Genomic DNA, 19,721 nt, shown 5'->3' with positions numbered 1-19,721 from the left:
AAGTTTACTTAGCTGAAAAGACAACTTTTTAATAATATGTACAGAAGTATTAGATACCCAGCTTAGCCACACTCTTCTCCACGCTGCATATATGTAATTATCATTAAATATCAAATAGGTGAAGTGCGTTAAATGGGATGTTTTGTGCTAGGTTCACACCCATCGTTTAAAGAATAACAAAGCAAGAATTTATATAAATTTTTACACTGTAATTCTTTTTCCAGTACTTGGTAAAAGGTTTTCATTCCTCCATAAATGTGGTCTCCTTTGGTTTACCATCTGTCAGCCTGACCTGCCTCACTGATTTTCTCTAATTGTGCAGTTTGACCAACTTGAAAAAACAATTCTTTACATGTGATCGGTTTTGTAATTTTCCAGTTTTTGGCAATATTCATTTTTGCTGCCAGTAACAGCACATATAGCATCGACTGATGGAATAATATTCATTGCATCATTTCCTGTGTGGTGATAACTGCCAACATTATGCAGAAGTACCATAAATAATAGTGGGATTTCAGGAGTTTGGAATCTCTCGTTAAATTGGTATTCCTCTATAATTATTAGCTCAATTTCTTTTTTTTTCTCAATATAATCCATTAAAAACCTAATTGCTATTTGACAAATATTTGGTGGGTCACTTTCCCGGCCTTGCTGTATTTTATGCATGCAAAACATGTATAACTCACGGTTAAGAACCTTCCATTACTCTGCTAACTGTGCTTGCCAACTTGGTGCCTCCCAGCTGAGAGCCTGCATCACCACAGCATCGCTCTGGATTTTCCTACTGGAAGCCAGAAACTGAAGTCGCTTTGGTGTGGCTTTTATAGTGGGAGAAGCTGTGGACCTGTAAACACTGCTTCAAAATCAGAAGGAAGTGATAGTTCCATCCTAAAACTGCAAACTGATCAGTCCTCTGCTGGACGCTTGTGTCTCGTTCCAAACACTCTGTATTTTTGAATTCAGAGAAAGTGGAATGAGTTCAGAGAAGGGCAAAAAGATGATCGGAGGACATGAAATTGAGTCCCGCAAGGAAATATTGAAGGAACTGGGCATGTTTAGCTTTGAGAAGAGAAGGCTGGGCCACGGTGTACTTCTCAAGCAGCGAAAGAGTCCTCATAGAAGAGAGCCATCACCTGTTGTGTTTTAGCCAAGATTGTAGGACACACAACAACCGCCTTTGATTGCAGCGGGGGAGATTTTCGTCGAATGCTAGAAAACGGCACCCTAACATCTCATCCTGGGGTTTGCATTGCTTTGTTCCTCTGCTTTGGTTACCCCAAACCATTTCTGCTTTCCCTAAATGTACCTTTTCCCCCGTAGGGATGAAAACCTTTCAGGTAGTGAGCTGACAGCCAAACTCGAGCCAGCTTTCCTTTCAGGACTCCGCTGCGCTCAGCCGCTTATCAGAGCCAAGTTTTTCGAGGTGTTCGACAACTCTATGAAGCGGCGGGTTTACGAACGCCTCCTGTACATCACCTGTTCACAAAACTGGGAAGCGATGGGCAACCACTTTTGGATCAAGCAGTGCATTGAGGTAGGAAGATGTGTGATCAGACATTTTACAGTCTTTTTAAGACTTCAAAAAAAAAAAAATTCTTGCGTCCTGTGTGTTGAGTGGGTTGTCTGATTCAGGGGTCCCCAACAGGTGAGCGCATTAAAATGTGAGGAACTGTGATGTAGGCACCGCCAAAAGATGGCTGTCCTGGGGGATTTGGCTCGTCACATCAAGGCTGCTGTGGGGGCCTGGCGAGTCAAAGGAGGTGGTGGAGGGAAATAATAATAATAATAATAATAATAATAATAATAATAATAATAATAATAATAATTAGAACATTTCTATGCTGCCCCTTGCCGAAGCCTCGGGTTAACAAGAAATAACAAGGACGGCTGTTGGGAGGGAAGGTGAGAGAGCGGGGAGAAAGAGCAAGGCTAGCGGTTAGAAAGGGAGAGAAAGAAGATTGCCCTAACGGGTAAAATAATTTTAGGGATGGGAGGGCAAAGCTTCATGGGTGACAGTGGAGGTCCCTGGGGATGCTGCGGAGACCGTGAGCACTGCACTGGGAACCCATGATGTGACCTCCTGAATTCTTTGCCAGGTTTCATTAACAGTGAAGACTGAACTGTGGACCCTCCAGTCCCTTTCTCACGGGTGACTGAGGGGCTGTCTTCATCTGTGTTCTCTGTGTTTCATGTAGTCATGCCATGCCCTTTATTTTGATGTTACTGGGACTTTTGGTCTGTCTGTAGCTGGGTTTGCACACAGTACCTTTCCCATGGTTGTTAAATCCTGGGTTGTCATACCGTGCAAACACATTGTTCATTTACCAGGAACAACCTGGAGGAGAACCTGTGGTTTGTTGTTGGGTTGTTGAACTCTGGGTTGTTTAAACCATTGGTTGTCCTAACATCCAAATCCAGAACCGTGAGTGGTATTCTAGGTTATTTGGCACACCCTCCTGGTGGAGGGCAGGAGCAGTTAAAAAATCCAGCCAGTGTAACATACCAGTACAAAATTTGAGATGCAGGAAGCGAGCAGGTGAACCAGGAGGGAAACAGCTTGGAGGTTGAGAAAACAAACCATGGTTTATTTTCTTGTCTGCCAGACAAACCACAGGCTATGGGTTAATTCTTGGTTAACGTTCTCTTCAAAACTGGTCTTGTAGCATCCCCCTCTTTGATTAATTTTTGGAAAATTGCTCAGTAGGACCATTTCTGTGTGATTCCTCCCTTTTAAGAGAAGTCTTGTTTGGCACATGGTGGCAGCGGCGATGGGGGCGGCTCATGGTGAATTTTGCCAAACAAACAAGAAAATAATCCAAAGACAGGTTGAATATATTTGTGTGTAATTTATATGGGGCATAAATACTCATGGAGTGACATATCAAAGGAAAAGTTTCATCGGTGCAGAATTTATTTTCTGTTGGATTTGATACTTTTAGAATACCACTGCCGCTTGAAATATCCTTCCTGTACCCATTTCCAAAGAGTGAAATTGTGCATATCTGCAGCAACGAGAAGTGGTTTTGTCTCGGCGTTTAGCATCGACTTCCATAAACAACAGTTAATGACCCCTTTTGGCACTGAACTTAGGTGGGCCATGCAGGTGGGGTGTGCAGCCCCCACATCAAGAGGGGTATCGGTGCATCTGGGGGAACCCTGAGCTGGGGGGAGGTTTTTGAAGGAGCAGGCAACCCCTGCATGTGCACACTTGGGAAACAAAGCTGTGATGTTGTGTGTCCTGTGGGGCAAAGGGGGAGTGCTGGAGGAGTGGAATGCTTAAAAAGACCATGGGGGAAGAGGTGCTGAGATGCACGGAGAACTCCAACACATCAGCACGTGTGGGACGCCGCGTGATATTTAGCTGCGTGTCTCCCTTGCCTTCTTCCTGCTCCTGAAATGCACTGCAGGGGCGCTGTATGTGCTGCACTAAACAGGGAAATGTTGACAAATTAACATGGTTCCGGCATGTGCTACAAAAACGCAGCGAAACCAGCGAAAAGTGGCAGTCACCTGCTGATCGCTGCCATTGTTCCCGATCGTAACTTCCAGAATCTTGGCATTATTTAGGTGCATGCTGGATTTTCCTTGTTCTCCTGTGGTTGTTGACAACCTCCAGGTTTCATAAATTTCCTGTATCACATGCCTTTATGTTGGAACAGTGGAGGATAAATCACGTTAATAAGCCAGAAGCTTAAAGCTAACAGGCATACAAAGCACTTCCTGATTGAAGATAAAATAAGGTGGATGCAATACATAACCTATATGCTTGCTTTGTGAATACTAAACAATTATTTAAGCACTAAATGAGGAAGCCAAATGGGAAGCAATTGCTTTTATGTATTAAACTACCCCCTACCCCTCTGAATAATCAGCGTTCATATCCCCGGAGGCGGTATAGCTAGGCCTGGAAAGGCATTTGCCTTTTGAACCTTTAATCCCAAAATGTGTTGGGTTTTTAAAATGGCACTTTCACTTCACTTATGTGGAGGAACTTAGGTACAAACCCTGTCTATGCTTTTCCTCCTCCTGGCTGTGAAGAAGAGACTAGAATTATTAATATTCATTCTCTTTATACTCTTTCCAACTCTAGGATTGTATGGTTTGTGCTTTTCTTCCTGCAATGAACCTAATGTGGTTCCCATAACTCAGTTCTTCATTTTATCCTCACAAAATAAATCCTACAGAAAACGTGTCCATTAGGTTAGGTTAAGTATTAAACATTCCATTTTTAGGACAAGGTTGCCGAGTCTGACCTGGAAGGGAACTTGGGTTAGTTTCAAGTATGTTTATTCAAACTGTGGTTTTTGATCCTGGCTTGTTCACTAACCACACATTAATGTAATCAGGGTTTCCTGACTTGAGATGCTCCGATTAGTTCAAAAATGGGTGAGAGGCTTCCAGTCTTTGTGCAGTCCTGCCAGGAGGAGGAGAGGGAGAGTGTGTGAGCTCCAGGTCCTTTGCAAACCATTGTTTGCACCTGTGCACGGATGCCCGCAGCTGCCCTCTGCATCAGGTGCAGACCCAGGGGAGCTCACCTGTGTTGTAGGGCAGAATTTCTGTGGGGCAAGTTCTGCTTAAACCGTGTGGCCCAGGGAAGGTCAAATTCATCTTGGGAATGTCGACCTCCCTGGTGAGCATGGTGCCAGGGAAGATAGCAGGACTCCTGTGAGCTCCAGTGCACACCTTTCTTGATCCCCATTGGGATGTGCTACCCTTGCACAAGGGACAGAAAAGGACTTACCTGTCTATGAAAAAGGTTTCTGTTTGCAGTGAAAATTCTGGGTTCAGAGAACTCATTCCAGTGTGTTGGGGCTTAGGTCTCCCCCTGCCTTGGAACAAACGACTCTGTCTTGCAATGGGCTGGTGCACATGTTCCGAATGAGCTATCAAGGCTTAAAGAGAAGGTGAAATTGGGGTTCCAACATAAAAAGGAAGGAAGGAAGGAAGGAAGGAAGGGTGGGTGGGTGGGTGGGTGGGTTGACGGAGGGTTGACTCCCCCTCCAAAAAGCCAGGCCACCCAGCTTGGGACAATGCAATGGTATAAGTAAATAGTCTTTTCTAATTCTGCATTAAAAAAAGTTTGTTCAGAAAAATTACTGTGTAAGCTGCCTGTCACTTAGCCATCGTTACGCATGGATCCTCTTTCCTTCCCTGTGTGTGTGTGTGTGTGTGTGTATTTAGTCCAGGTTTATGAACCGGTGCAAGGTCTAGTTAGTCTAGTCTAGTCTAGCCTAGTTAGGTCTAGTGCAAGATCTGGTTAGTGTTGCTACGGATGCGGAACCCTAGCTAACGTGGACAAGCGTACCGGTCGTAGGAAGCAGACAGCTTGCAAATGATCTGTTTAAATATTCGTAGCTCCTGTTGGCTGTGTGTGAGAGGAACACTACAATCGGGACCAGTTGTCAAGGCGCTATGCTTCCCTCCATCACGAACGTTATCAACCTGGCCGACAGCCATGACCGGGCTGCTTTTGCTATGGTGACCCACGTCAAGCAGGAGCCTCGCGAGAGAGAAAACAGCGAATCCAAGGAGGAGGTGATTGCTGCTTTCATAGCCGATGATACCTTTTGCTCGCATTCGGCAATGTTCTCGACTGGTTTGCTCAGTAATGCCTGCTCTGAAGGGCAGTGGATCTGTAGCACTTCAGCCATGGGCTTTCCTGGCTCTGATGCTGGAATCACTGGGGTGGAGGACTGGAGCTGGTACCGTTTCCTTGCACCAGGATATGGTTTTCCCATAGCTTTGTGTCTGGGCCCACTTGCGCTTAGAGCAAAACTAATGTCTCCAGGTGAGCCTTCCTCAGCTTTTTCTCCTCAAATGTTGCTGGGCTACAGTTCCCATTGTCCTTTACCAACATGGCCAACGGGATGATGCGCGTTGCAGTTCAGTATCGAGGGACCTTGTTACAAACCTCTAGGATTTTCTTAATGTGCCTGCCAAGTTTCAGGTCTCTAGGTTTTGACACTGCCCTCTTCTGTGTTTGTAAATAAACTTGCTTGTCCCCTGCCCGCTTTTTTTTTTAAGGATGTGGAGATAGATATTGAATTGGCTCCAGGTGATCAGACTAGTACACCCAAAACCAAAGAGCTTTCTGAAAAGGACATTGGCAATCAGTTGCACATATTAACGAACCGGCATGATAAATTTCTTGACTCTCTACGAGAAGTAAAGGTGAGTGTGTAAATGCTGTTCTTATGTTTCATGTACAAACATGAGTGTACAGAAACCTTTTTAAGAATGTCTGTGCTAGTCATCAGTGATATGGGTTTTCTGGAAAAATTGGACTGGGAAGCTTTTCTGGAAAATTAAGTTAATTTGCATAGGGTAATTTGCCTGCTTATATTTCCAGTTTGCACCAAACATTTCTGATTCCTAGAGACAGCTCTCATTTAGCATGTTTATTTTACTTACATTTAGAAACAGCAAAGCTTAAAAGCACTCCAAGTTGATTTTTTTGTCCCAGTGCAACATGAATATATGACCTGACATATTTGAGAGAGAAAATTGAAGTGCATTAAATCTGATTAAAATGTTAAATTATGCAGAACGTTTTGTTTCAATATTTGTAAAAATGGAAAGACAATAATATGTACTTCCTTTACGTTGTTTACATTTAAGAAAACAAATGAAAGTACTGAAGGCTGTTGACACAGTAATTCATTTCAGCAGCTCAAAGAAATCTGCACAGTACGCTGGCACTCATCTATTTCATTAGAGTTCAACCATCTCGGACAAAGATTGTAGGGTTGGCTACAATTTTGCTGTCACTATTTATTAGTTCCATTTCATTTTGAGACTTAACATGTTGCTCATACATGTGTGCAAAGGATAATCACCTGCACTGTTCAGTTTTGAAACTGCTAAGCATTCCCAGTATTGTATTTTCAAATGGCATAGATGCATTTTTACTCATAAACTTATGAAATGGAAAAAAGTCTCTGGAAAAAGAACCAGAGCACTTTCTGCCCAATATCCCGACTGCTCGTATTGTTACCCTTTCTGTGCAGAGTTCAATGCACCACGGCCCGTTGATTTAAGACGGGGCCACAGTCCTGGACAGCATTGATACACAGTTGAATGAAGAGCATTTTACATTGGTTCAAGACAATCTTCTCCCTTCACTGTCTCCTGTCTTCTATAATCTTCTCTCTTATTGTTCTTCTGCCATTTATTCTCTTACCAAGTCTGAAAAAGCAACGGAATAGCTTTCTTTTATATGAAACTACTGCTGTATATTAGTTTCTTTTACCAGTCTTTTCTATCAGTTTTCTAGTTCTGACTCTCCTGACTCAGACATCGCAACCCAGAGTCTTTTAAAATCTTGTAGTAAAAGGGAACAAGCTTGCTGGCTTCTGCAGCAAGAGCGAGGAGCTAAACAAACCAGGCATGTTCTTACCCTGGGTTGTTAAACATGGCATGCAAACTAGGAATGCTGCATTGTTGGTGAAGAGACAACCCAGAGTTGTTCCTTACCCAACAATCTGGAAATCCCACCTTAACCCAAGGTGCCCCTAGGTTATTCATCACCAGTGCGGGAAACAGCATGCTCATTTATGGTAGTTTGATTTGAACAACCCACTTAAAAAAAGAATCCTTGGTCGTTGTGACGTCTGAACTGGGTCACGGCACAACGTGGGTTGCTGATCTCTCGTTTCCATGGTGTAATTCTGGGGGGGCGGGCGAGGTGGGAGCTCCTTCATCACTCCGTGTGCCTAACCAGGCTTTTTCCTCTCCAGACTGGAGCGCTGCTGAGTGCCTTTGTGCAGCTGTGCCATATTTCCACGCCCTTAGCTGAAAAGACTTGGATCCAGCTGTTCTCCAGAGTGTGGAAAATCTTATCTGATAGGCAGCAACATGTGAGTGTGAAAAATCAGAAACGCCGTTTTAGCCGCGCTGTGAAACTTCTGAAACATTTTGCTTTAGGGGAAATGATTGCAGATGGGGAAAGGGGGGGAGTTGGGAATAAAGAGCGTTCTAGGGCAGTCAGTCAGAGGAGTCTTTTTCGTTTGCCTGTGCTTTAATCTACTGTCCAATCTCCCTCAATGAGCATATGCAGATAGAACAGTAGCCCAGAAGGGGGAACAAAGACCTTCTGCCTCCTTTCCAGTCTGGTACCCTTGATATGCTTCGAACTTCAGCTTCCACCATCCCCACCCATGGTGGCCAGTGGGAAGGAATCGTGGGGTTTGCAATTCGAAACCTCTGGAAGGCACCAGGCTGGCACTTGGGATGGTTTAGATCTGAAGCACTTCACTGCAAGCACTTGGAAGAGGCATTCCCACCTGCAGCGTCCTTGAAAGCAAGCCAACTAAAGTTCACTCATCGGCCTAACCTACCTCACAGGGTTGTTTTGCGGATAAAAGGGAGAGGAGGGGGAACAGTGATGCCACTTGGACTCCGGCATTTAACAAATATTATTTCACAGATGGGCAGTACTCTTTTGGTATCACTGTTTGGAGCACTCGCTCATCAGTAGACGCAGTGTGTTAGCCTTTGCCAGCCTGTCCCCCTACCCCATTGCAACTCCCATTCGCCACCCTGGCTTGGAGTTATCTCTGGATAGCACCTCTGGATGGTGTGAGCTTGGGGACATGCAGCTGTGTGATAATTGTGCAGTCTTGGAATTACTGGGTGCTCTAACATGAAAGCCAGTATGATCCCCCCTCTCTTTCTCTTTCTCTTTCTCTTTCTCTTTCTCTTTCTCTTTCTCTTTCTCTCTCTCTCTCTCTCTCTCTCTCTCTCTCTCTCTCTCTCAATCTCAATCTCAATCTCAATCTCAATCTCAATCTCAATCTCAATCTCAATCTCAATCTCAATCTCAATCTCAATCTCAATCTCAATCTCTCCCCCTTCCCCTCTTTCCCCCTTCCCTCCCTCTCCCCCTCCCCACCCTTTTCTTCCATTATCCAGGCCCTCGCTGGGGAGATCAGCCCGTTCCTGTGCAGCGGCAGCCATCAGGTGCAGCGCGACTGCCAGCCGAGCGCGCTGAACTGCTTCGTGGAGGCCATGTCGCAGTGCGTCCCCCCCATCCCCATCAGGCCGTGTGTACTCAAGTACCTGGGCAAGACTCACAACCTCTGGTTCCGCTCCACTCTGATGCTGGAGCACCAAGCCTTTGAGAAAGGGCTGAGTCTCCAGATCAAGCCGAAGCAAACCACGGAGTTTTACGAGCAGGAAAACATCACCCCGCCTCAACAGGTAGGGCGCGGCATCGGGGTCTTGCGTCGCTCCAGAAGGCCCGGGAATGAGTGTGGGCGCAGCCGCTTTTCCTTTTGCCGCCTAAGGAAATGTCCCACTCAGATCCATATGGGTTGCTGCATTAATCCGAACACAACGCGGAAGCTGGCCATGAAGGAAGTGGCCTTGCCCACACAGTAATCCATGGTTTATTCCAACAGCGATTTCGTGCCCCACCCAGAATTCCTCTCAGCGAAACGCCGTTTGTTTTCTCAATCTGTGGGTCATTCCCCTTTTCCTTCACTTGTTTTTTCCCCTGAATCCCAGGTGCATCTGCAAAGGCTTCGTTTTGCCATGTAGGGATACTGCGTGTGTGTGTGTGTGTGTGTTTGTTTTTAATTATCGTCATTGCTCTTCCCGGCTGCCTCTGTATCCTGTTCTAACAACCTGTGCGTTCTGGGTTCCCATGTGATGGCAACCCATATATTTTGAATTTGGCTATATGGCAGCTTCATAGATTTTGAATTTCGTCTCCCAGGAGCCGCTGCCAACGGGGCTAATGGTTGTCTGCTTCTCAGAAAAGCACATTCTGGAGCCTAAAATAAAAGTAACTAGCCCCCGAACCCAAGCGCCAGATTGAGGTGGAGTCTGTGTGCAAAAACGCAAATTCACCCTCGGCACCCAGGCCTTTCCCCATTTTTTGCATGACAAACTGCAGGGGCTCAGACACTTGGCCAGGAAATTGACTACAAGGCAAACTTCCATGCTGAGACAGAACTGCTGAATCACATATTTGCCCCTCCAAAACAGAACCTGTTTCCCCAGAAAGCAGATTTGGCGGTGTTCAGAAACAGAACCATGCAAAATACCTAATTCCCTCCAACCCCTTCTCTCAGGCTGCATGCACTTTCGGAGCACCGAGTGAGGAGTTGGAGAGCATTTTGGGACCACGGAGACCATATCGGAGACCCCAGACCTGCTGCTTTTTACTGTTTAAATAAACCTTTTTATTTAAACATTATTTTAAACTTCAATAGTTTTCTTAGTTTAGTCGCTTTGTTCGGTTTATTGTTTTGTTCTGTTTTATTTTGATATTGTTGTTTAATTGTCCTTTTGAAATTTGTAAGCTGTCCTGAGATCTTGTATAATAGGATGGCATACAAAAGCTTTTAATAAAATACATACATACATACATACATACATACTTGAAGATCAGAGAAAGTCTTCTTCATAACAGAGAGCAATGACAAGCCATCAGCTCAGTGCTATAGGAGCAGCTCTGAAACTCCCCCACCCCTGCTTTTTTTTTGCCTTTTCTCTTCCCTCCAAGGAAATCCTTGATTCACTTGCTGAGCTGTACTCTTTGCTACAAGAAGAGGACATGTGGGCAGGATTGTGGCAGAAGCGTTGTAAATTTCCGGAGACAGCAACCGCTATTGCCTACGAGCAGCACGGCTTCTTCGAGCAGGTAATATATCAGGTTAAAAACTGACCATATAAATATGGTGAGCTCACAGAGCTGGCTCTTTTTTTGGTATCAGAAGCTTATAAAAAAACTTTCTTGTCTCGAAGAACAGGGCCGGTGCTTGTGACCTTGAGCAGAATAGCTTACAGGCAGGACTGTGCCAGAACAGTGCATCAGCAAATTTAATTAAAGGCTTTTTCCCAAGCTTAGGTGCTCAGGAGAGACCAGCAGGATTATGTCTGCTGTGTTGGCGTATCTAACATTCTCAGTATCGCTTTTTTTCTTGGTAGCTAAAGCCTGTTTCTCAGACAGCTGCAATGTTTGAACACCGATCTAAGTAGATCACTGTGTGATATTTAACCACCAGTGAAGCATAATGCATGAACCTGGCCTGAAGTTATCAGCCCTTCCGAGTGATCAGTATCAGGGTCTGGGAATAAAATGCTTACATTTATAGCTTGGAATTGAGAACAGGTTCAGTTTTAAAGATTAAAAAATAGGATGGTACCACAAACAGGAGGAAGAAAGAGGGAAGAACTCCAGATGCCAAAATAAGATTTATTTGTATTCCCAGAGCACTTTGGAAATCATTCTACATGATTCACCTGGACTCCTAGCAATAAGTGGTGATGGTGGGGGATATATGAGAATTTTGTTTGTTTGCAAGGCCCTTGAAATTGCTTCGTTCACAACCTCATGTAAGTGTGTGCGCGTTTTCCATAAATTCCCCATGCTTGCATTGGAACTTGAAAAGCGCACACTCCAAACCCACTCTAACATGCTCATTTTTTAAAAGTCCACATTTCAAAAAATGATATTCATGCTTTTTCATTGGAGGAAAAGTGTACACTTTTGAAAAATGCACACTTTCCCCCATTCAGGCAGGCAGAAAAAACAAGTCCCAGAAGAAGCAGAGAGCAAACCAAACTGAGGTTTGAAATAAAGTGTGGAGGATTCCAGCAAGCTGAAGAGGGCTCCGTTTGCCTGTGCATGGCTCTGGCCTGGGGATCGGTGCCCGAGCATCTTTAGAGCGCATGTCTCCCCGGTGCCTCCTGTGAGAGAATATATGCCCTTAATTTCTTCCAGGCTCAGGAAACCTATGAAAAAGCAATGGAGAAGGCCAAGAAAGAACACGAGAGAAGCAGTGCCTCACCTGCCATTTTCCCTGAGTATCAGCTGTGGGAGGACCACTGGATTCGGTAAGTCAATTAAATCGGTTCAGGTCCAGGCTCAGAGGCTGTTACACAAAATGAGTGAGCTCACGTCTTCAGAGGTGAAGGCTTTGGAGGCTGAACTGCGGGTTCAGAAAATATCAGGGGATGGGGAAATCCCATGGCGCTCCCTGTTGGTTCACTTATACCTCCAGCTCTTCAGTGGTGTAATTTGTTGTTCAGCTGGACCTCAGTAGAGAGAGATGATTCCAGCTTACAGGGAAGCAATTTAGCCTTGACCTTGCCATTAAGCCTCTTTTTAAATGTGGTGCTTAGTGAATGTTCTCACAGTGATGACGACGAAGCAAAGGAAAGCTAAGTATTTAAAATAAAATCAAGCCTCCAAAATGGCGTGGGGGGAGCATGGGAGTGCTGATGGTAAAGTATGATCCATTGCCTTTAAAGGGTATTGGAGGAACTTTCTCAAAGGCATCTGGGTACAGCTGCTAGCATTCCTGTAGTGCAGGGGTGAGGAACCTGAGTCCTGGGGACCAAAGTTGGCCTTCCCGAGTTCCTGACCTTCCGGAGTTCACCTGGGATCCTGTGTCCAATTCTGGGCACCAAGATTGGAGAAAGATGTAGGTAAATTTAGAAAGGGTCCAGCGGAAGGCAACGAAAATGACCCAGGGTTTGGAAATGCTGTCCTGTGCGGAGAGACTGAGGGAACTGGGCATGTTCAGCCTTGAGAAGAGAAGACTGAGGGGGGACATGATACCCCTCTATAAGTACCTCAAAGGCTGTCACAAAGAGGAAGGTCCAGATCTCGCTGATGCCAGAGTGTGGGACACGGAAGAACCAATTCAAGTTGTGACAACCCAGATTCAGGCTGGACATCGGGAAGAGCTTCCTCACTGTCAGAGCAAAACGGCAGTGGGACCAGTTGCTTAGAATTGGACACTAGAGACATCCAAAAGAAACTGGACAGCCCTCTGAGTGGGATGGTGTACTGTGGTGTCCTGCAACAGCAGGGGCTTGGACTCGATGGCCTTCATGGCCCCTTCCGACTATGATTCTATGGCTGTACTTTTTCCTCCACCCACCCATGGTCCACTGCCATGCTGAACCATCAAAACACTGCTCTTAAGGTTTGCAAATTACTCTGCACCAACCCATTGGCTTGACATTGCACTTTCGTTTGCAAGGTGCTCCAAAGAGTTGAACCAGTGGGAAGCGTTGACGGAGTATGGCCAGTCGAAGGGCCACATCAACCCCTACCTCGTGCTGGAGTGTGCATGGCGCGTCTCCAACTGGACTGCCATGAAGGAGGCGCTGGTGCAGGTGGGTGCCCTTCCCCCTTGCCTTGAAGAATCCGGTCTCACCTTTGCAGGTGCAGCTGTTGGAAGGCATCAGCAAAAGCCCCCTCTGCTTTTGGGGGACTATTTGTGGTGCAGCAAGCAGGTGGCATTTCTGGCAACTTGAAACTCGTTTTCTGTATAGGGGATGCTCTGATTTTTGGCAGGGGGACTCCTTCAAGGGAAGAAAATGCTGATTGGAGCATCCAGCGGTGTAACGCAGACAAATGACTCTGCTGCTGAGCATTGTTGTTCGGTGTCTGGGGAGGGGTCCTAGCAGAGGAGCGGAAAAGGAAGGGCATTGAAGTGTAGCTCTTTATGCACTGTGTTCTCCGGTTCTCAGGAATCATCGCTCCGTGGACTGGACTGCAGAGACTAACTCTAGTTTCCTTGGCCTCCATGCAGGCACAACATGCTACCGAATGGCCTATATTTGAGGTGCTTGGCACTGCCCTGAACTTCACAGTCCTACTAATGGGAAAATTCAACACATTGTCTCTGTTATAAGCACATTAGAATGAGTGAAAGCACGCTAGCACACCAAGCTTTATTTGGGGTGATCTCTTAACCGGCTTTGAGGTTGTGCCCCCAGACTCCAGATGGTCCCTGGGAAATTTATTTTGCTTTCTCCGTTTATGCTGTCAGTGTCCTGATTATTTCCCAGGAAGCTAAGGTAGGATTGCTTAGAGGAGTATACCTTTCCTTTCTCAACTATTCGCCTGTGCTCCCTTTTGGAGCACAACTCACCAGGTTCAACCAGGGTTCTCCGTGGCATCGGCATTTATGTGAACTGAGCTAGCCAGGGTTCCATTTAACCCCAGACTGGGAAGCAGCCTCACACCCTGACTTCAGGCCCTGGGTTAAGCAAGACGGCACCACTGCCGTTTCTCCAGCCACCCATGGTGAGTCCTGCCGGAGCAGTCTAAGCTCCTGAAGGGGGAGCCTGCAGATGCGGAATCAGTGCACAGGGTGACTGTGGTGTTAGTAGCAGTGAGAGGAGGAGAAAGCAGACTTTCCGTTTTATGATCGGTCATATGTCCCTGCCATACTGGTGGCCTCTTCTCTGCTCTTTCCGGGTCCAGAATTTGTGCAGCAGAGAAAATGCTGCCGTGACCTCTGGACCTTCTCTTCCTTATCTGCTGTTTTCTTTCTTAAAACCAGCTTTGGGAAGGGAAGCACAGTGCATTCCCTATGGCTGATCTCTCCTTCCTTCCCTTCCCTCCCCTCTATATCTATATTTCTATATCTCTGTGTGTGTATGAATGTGGATGGCATACATTCATCCACAAGTTATAAATCCAAGTTACAACTACATTAGTGATGTCTCACCCACCGCTTTGTTCCCGCGCAAGGTGCCCTGCGTTAGTCCTTCATGGTGCTGCCTTGCAGAACTTGAGTAGCAGAGCTTGGCAACTGAAAGGACAAGAAATCAATAATACGCACTTGAGGTTTTAGTTCACAAATGGCAAAGGTGGAATGACTTGGGCTGCTCATCGGTCAATGATCTCGGACAAAAAAAAAAAAAAGGCTAACTGGTCCTCTGACAATTAATATGCAACAGGCAGTATTACAGGTAAACAGGTGATGCACCTGTTTCTCTTTGTTTAGACTCATGTGGTGGCATATTAGAACCTTTTGCCGGTGGGTTTTTTAAAGCCCTGCCCTGCCATTTAATAGAGTGAATAAAAGCGATATAATCTGGGTGTCAAGAAAACATGTGAAAACCTTGTCTAAAAATGCACTTTGGAATAATTCTAGTACTACATGTGACTCTTACTGAAGCATGCAAATGTTGCAGTGGAGCCATGTTTTTGCCCCATTTTATTTAAAATCCGTTTTAGGCAACATTCCCCTTTCCCATTTTAGAATAATGAGGGCTCAGTGGGATGCCCAAATTGAGCTGTATTTTATTTTCAGACCAGAATTGGAAACCCAGTTTGGGGGTTTGGATACTATGACACATCATAAGCACTAAATGGCCAGTAAAAATCTCAGTAGAAGGGTGGTGGTAAATGGTTATTTCCAAAGCAGGCTGGGAGAGAATAAATACTCATGTAAGATGCGAGATGTCATTGGGGTACTCTGGATAACTGGAGGTGATTGTATTTAATCAGAATGCAGCATTCATTGAGCCTGTTCCAAGCCAAGCCCTATAAATGTCTTGTTAGAGGACTAACTGCAAGACATTCTGTGGCAATTTCTTAAGTGTGGACCTGTGAGATTGCATTGGACTAGTTCTGCTGTCAGTATTGTCTTTATTGTTTAATTTTGCCATTTTATATATTCTACCTACGTGAATTATATTTTAAACTTTTGTATATTTCCATTAATGTTTCAACAGAATAGATTTTTAATGTTGCAAGCCATCTTGAGTCCCAATAATGGGAATATGCAGAATATAAGTATACATATAATAATTAAGGTCAACATAAAATGATAAGCAATATAAATATCAAAGGTCAGGCATTATCGATGGAATCTACACATGCAAACACCAAGGTCAAGGTTATTTGTACTTTTAGTGTAGGTTAAAAGTACTGAAGGACAATTTTGGAAATACTGTATATTTGTTGAAGAAAAAAGTTGATCTTAAATAGATAGTCTGGGTGTCTCATTCACCTGTAACTAGAGTAATGGCAATCAACGCATCCCGAAAAGGATTGCTTTGAGAATTAAAGGGACTGCTTGTCTTTAAAGAGAAGCCCAAAACTTTGAGTTTGTTATTATGTAAATGTAAACTTTATGCATTTTTAAGAACTAAAGTCTAGTCATCTGGATCCACACCTGTCCCAGTGGAAATACCGTGGATGTTGCAAGTCCGCTCATCTAAAAACCTTACTCTAAAATTTACCAAATGGTGAGGTCCTCCCTTTCACTTCCTGTTCGTCTGGAGAAAAACTGCAGACGAAAACACCGCTTCCCATTCAAGCCAGTCCACTTTTGCATAATTCTGCAGTTGCTCTGTCTTAAGTGCAGTTTGGTGCTGGGTGTGTCTGCGGTGTGCTTTCTGCAGCAGTGCAATAAAATACCAATTGCAGGGTAGAGTTGAAGCCTTGAGTTGCAGCCAAGTGAATTGATCACGTCTGACAGCATCTTCTTGGGAAAGCTTGCAGCCTCAATCGATGTGGCAGCCACCGGTAACTGCAGAGGCACTGGAGCTGGGTTGAAGGAGAGATTTTTTCCTCCTCCTCATGAGGACTTCACTAATAAACAAAAGGGGTGGGGGGTAGTGCAGCTGCAAATTGAGCTGCTCCAATTTTTGTCACGTTTGTGTTTAAAAAAAAAACAGTCCGGAAACCTGTTTTTCAGAGAGGGATTGATGGAGGAATAATTGCCTCTGTGCTTCTTGTACATCTATATTTATGGACTGTCTTTCACTGGAAATATAGTACGCTGGTGTTGCTTAGGGTGATTCCAAGCAGCTTAGATAAAATGCAGTATTTTGGATGGGTTGACTCTTCATCTCTGGAAGAGGCCAGGAACTGGGAGGGTGGGTGCGGGGAGAGAAAGAGAGAAGCAGCGTATTAGCTTTTCCCATGTTGTGGCAAAGCAGTTTTCTTAAATCTCCTGAGCATGTTAAAGTATTAAAAACGGCATGTCCGCTTATAGAGCACCAGATGTGTTTAGATTTGCTCAGACTGCCACTGTGTTCAGAGATCCTGCCAATAACGTAATAAAGGGAGGATTTGCTTCACCCAAGGAAATAAGGTTAATACATTATTCTTTATTGGCCTAGGCATAAAAGCAGCATCTTAAAATTTAACATCCATTATGTGAACAGACAGCTATAAATGGGCATTGCTTTCATCCCTTGCTAGATGCTCTTGGTCAGAATGTGAAAAGAATCCACCTTTGCCTTTTTTTTAGGGTAAGTCTGGACTGAGTTCCAAGAACAGTCAGAGACAAATTCTTGGGCTCTTTCTCTCTGTGTGTCTGTGTGTGTGCAGGGATGAAACCCTTTGTGCTAAGACATTCCCAAACGGAGACTCAGATGTTACAGGTTTAAACCTTGACCTGTCATCCTGTAGCCTATTTTAACCAGTGCAAGAGGAATCGCCAGGAAGGGTTAGGATGAATCCATCCCTCTAGAATCTGCCGACTGCTGGCTGTGCTCAGCCTAGAAACAAGTCAGGTTAAGAGGGAGTCTGTGAACGCTCACGGACACCCAGTTGCGCAACTGGTAATCTTCCCCAGCTCCCATCCCTCACAGTCCACCTTCTTCCTCACTTGCTACCACTGGCTCAACCAGAGCGTTAGAGCAAGTTCGTCCCTACCTGTTGGCTTGTAATCTGAAAAGACACGACACACGAGCGAAAAAAGCAGTGGAGAAGAGAAGACAGGGGACGTTAGTTCTTTTAGCCTGGCTGGTAAACTGGTCCAGCCCTCGCTCTCAAGGACCACCCTCCGCTATTTGAGCGTTCCTGTATTTAAGGTTTGCGCCGGAGGCCATATGCACTGGCCTGCCTGTAAGACCAACTCAATGGGCAGGCATGAGGGACTTTGTATCCTCCTGTTCCGGGATGGGCATGTGGCCCTGCCCAGTTGCAATATTTAAAACATTTGAATTTTGAATTTGCCATGGCTCTGGAAATGGTTTTCCTAATGGTTGACTGATAATTTCAATGCAGGTGTGTTTGTTTAAATTTTAACATAATACTGTACCTGTATGCTTGTATTTTATTTGCTGCCTTGGCTGGGTCATAAAGATGGCTTATAAATACTGAAATGCGTCGGCAAAATGGTAAATAGAGCATCCAGGTTGGACCACCTTTTATTTTAGGTTAAGCTTGCTCAGGATGCATTTAGCAATACTTACATGATTGTTCTTTAGTTTGGAAAGGCAGTAGACAATGGCAGGAAATTAAGGGGTTTTTTCTGGTACCCATGGTTTGCTTAGTGAAACTCTGTCAAGTGCCTTTGCCTGTTTTAATGCCCGAGTGAACCTGCCCCACACATCTTGATTTTGGTGGGGTTGATAAAGCAGAATCGGACACATTGAATCAGGCATGCAAAGTAAAGTTGAGGCCCATTATGAGTGAGTTCCAAGTCGCAGTAGAGCCAGTTGCACCACGGAGTCTAGACCGACCTTCCAAACTAGGTCCTGAACTCACAGATTTAAGCCATGCTGTGAGTTCTTACCTAGACTTCGTTCAAGCCGTGGTTTCACGCTACCTTCGCACGATGTTTGAATCTTGCCACTCGCTCTCTCTGGGAAACTGGATGTGGAAGCCAGTTGGATGTGGATGTGGAAATTGGATGTGTGTCTCTTAGCTAAAGGTACCGTTTTGTCTCCAGGTGGAGCTGAGCTGCCCCAAAGAGATGGCGTGGAAGGTCAACATGTACCGGGGGTACCTGGCCATCTGCCACCCTGAAGAGCAGCAGCTGAACTTCATTGAGCGACTGGTGGAGATGGCCAGCAGCTTGGCTATTCGGGAATGGCGAAGGCTTCCCCAGGTGGTTTCCCATGTCCACACACCCCTCCTGCAGGTGAGACGAAGGTGCCCTCTGGGTTGCAATCACAACACAAAACCAAACAAAGGGAGCTCGTATGAAATACAGGGGATTCTTCTTCCTCCCGGCACAAGTTGCGGGGGATCTGTTTAGGTTACTTGAAGGACTAAAATGCGGCATCTCTGCATGGCTTTGTTCCTGGTCTCCTCTGCAGCGTTTGAACCATGGTAGGGTAGCAGCTAGTGTTGGACTGGGAATCCAAAGGTCCGGCTCTAGTTCTGCTTGGCCATGAAACTCAGTGGGTGACTTGGGGCGTCCCCCACCGATTGTGTTGTGAGCGTACACCAGAAAGGAGGAGAAGCTGGGAAGCTGTGTTGGGTCCCATGCAAGGAAGGGCATGACTGTAATGCGCAAATCATAGCAATGGTAATGCAGAGGAAGGTTTGGAAGGAAAGTGGCGTTGTGATTTGCCTCATTTGTGGAGGATGATGGGTCTGTTAGCAGCTGTTCATGACGACAGCGAAACAGAATCTGTCTTGCTGTCAGGGCTGGGTATGGCTTCATTTGCTGGATTCCTAAACCATGGTATATCTGACAAGATTTCCAAGTAGTGAACAAAATGCAGAGGAGACAAGAGGGGGGAAATGCAGAATTAAAATGGTTGAAATCAGGTTGCCTTGCCTAAAACCACGGCTGGTCAGGAGACCTGTTAAACTAAGCAGGTCTTGCAGGGGCTGAAAAGAAAGTGACCTCGTTTTCTGCCTGCCACCAAGAGGCAGAAGATTCTGCCAAGAGGAAGCTGGCGGAATTTGCTTGGTGCCTTCTCCCAGCGGGTCAGAGAGTACGGCTGGGAGAGGCTCCTGACCCAAGTAAGCTTTGTTTAGGAAAGACGCAAGCAAGGGGTGCTCAATTGTGCGTAGTGTGGAGAATAGCGGATTGGGAGACCTTTCCCCGCTCCAGTGGAGTCCTCCCACGAAGCTAACTGATGGAGGGAGAGAGAAGGACTTCTGCACAGCTGTTCAGGGGCATGGTGGAATTTGCCAGCACAAGACGGAGTGATTGCCACTTGGGTGGCTTTCAAGCGGGAGTGGACGAATTCCCAGCGAATGAGGCCGCTGCCAGTCC

The 19,721-nt window shown here is 45.6% G+C and overlaps 1 protein-coding gene across 7 annotated transcripts in view; it reads left to right on the top strand.

The window, feature by feature from the left end:
- The window catches only part of LOC123024950 (transformation/transcription domain associated protein), a 142,099-nt gene that overhangs the window by 75,667 nt on the left and 46,711 nt on the right, over window positions 1-19,721 (top strand). For all 7 annotated transcript variants that reach the window (XM_044433259.1, XM_044433265.1, XM_044433263.1 and 4 more), the window contains 9 exons: window positions 1,321-1,534; window positions 5,356-5,535; window positions 6,025-6,171; window positions 7,737-7,856; window positions 8,911-9,198; window positions 10,508-10,645; window positions 11,729-11,841; window positions 12,996-13,131; window positions 18,441-18,632. In XM_044433259.1, coding sequence (XP_044289194.1) covers window positions 1,321-1,534; window positions 5,356-5,535; window positions 6,025-6,171; window positions 7,737-7,856; window positions 8,911-9,198; window positions 10,508-10,645; window positions 11,729-11,841; window positions 12,996-13,131; window positions 18,441-18,632 — 1,528 coding nt within the window. The remainder of the gene's footprint in view (window positions 1-1,320; window positions 1,535-5,355; window positions 5,536-6,024; window positions 6,172-7,736; window positions 7,857-8,910; window positions 9,199-10,507; window positions 10,646-11,728; window positions 11,842-12,995; window positions 13,132-18,440; window positions 18,633-19,721) is intronic.

This window comes from Varanus komodoensis, unplaced genomic scaffold (assembly GCF_004798865.1).
Source record: "Varanus komodoensis strain SLA01 unplaced genomic scaffold, ASM479886v1 scaffold26, whole genome shotgun sequence".
Taxonomy (NCBI): domain Eukaryota; kingdom Metazoa; phylum Chordata; class Lepidosauria; order Squamata; family Varanidae; genus Varanus; species Varanus komodoensis.
This window is presented reverse-complemented; position numbering and strand designations above follow the sequence as displayed.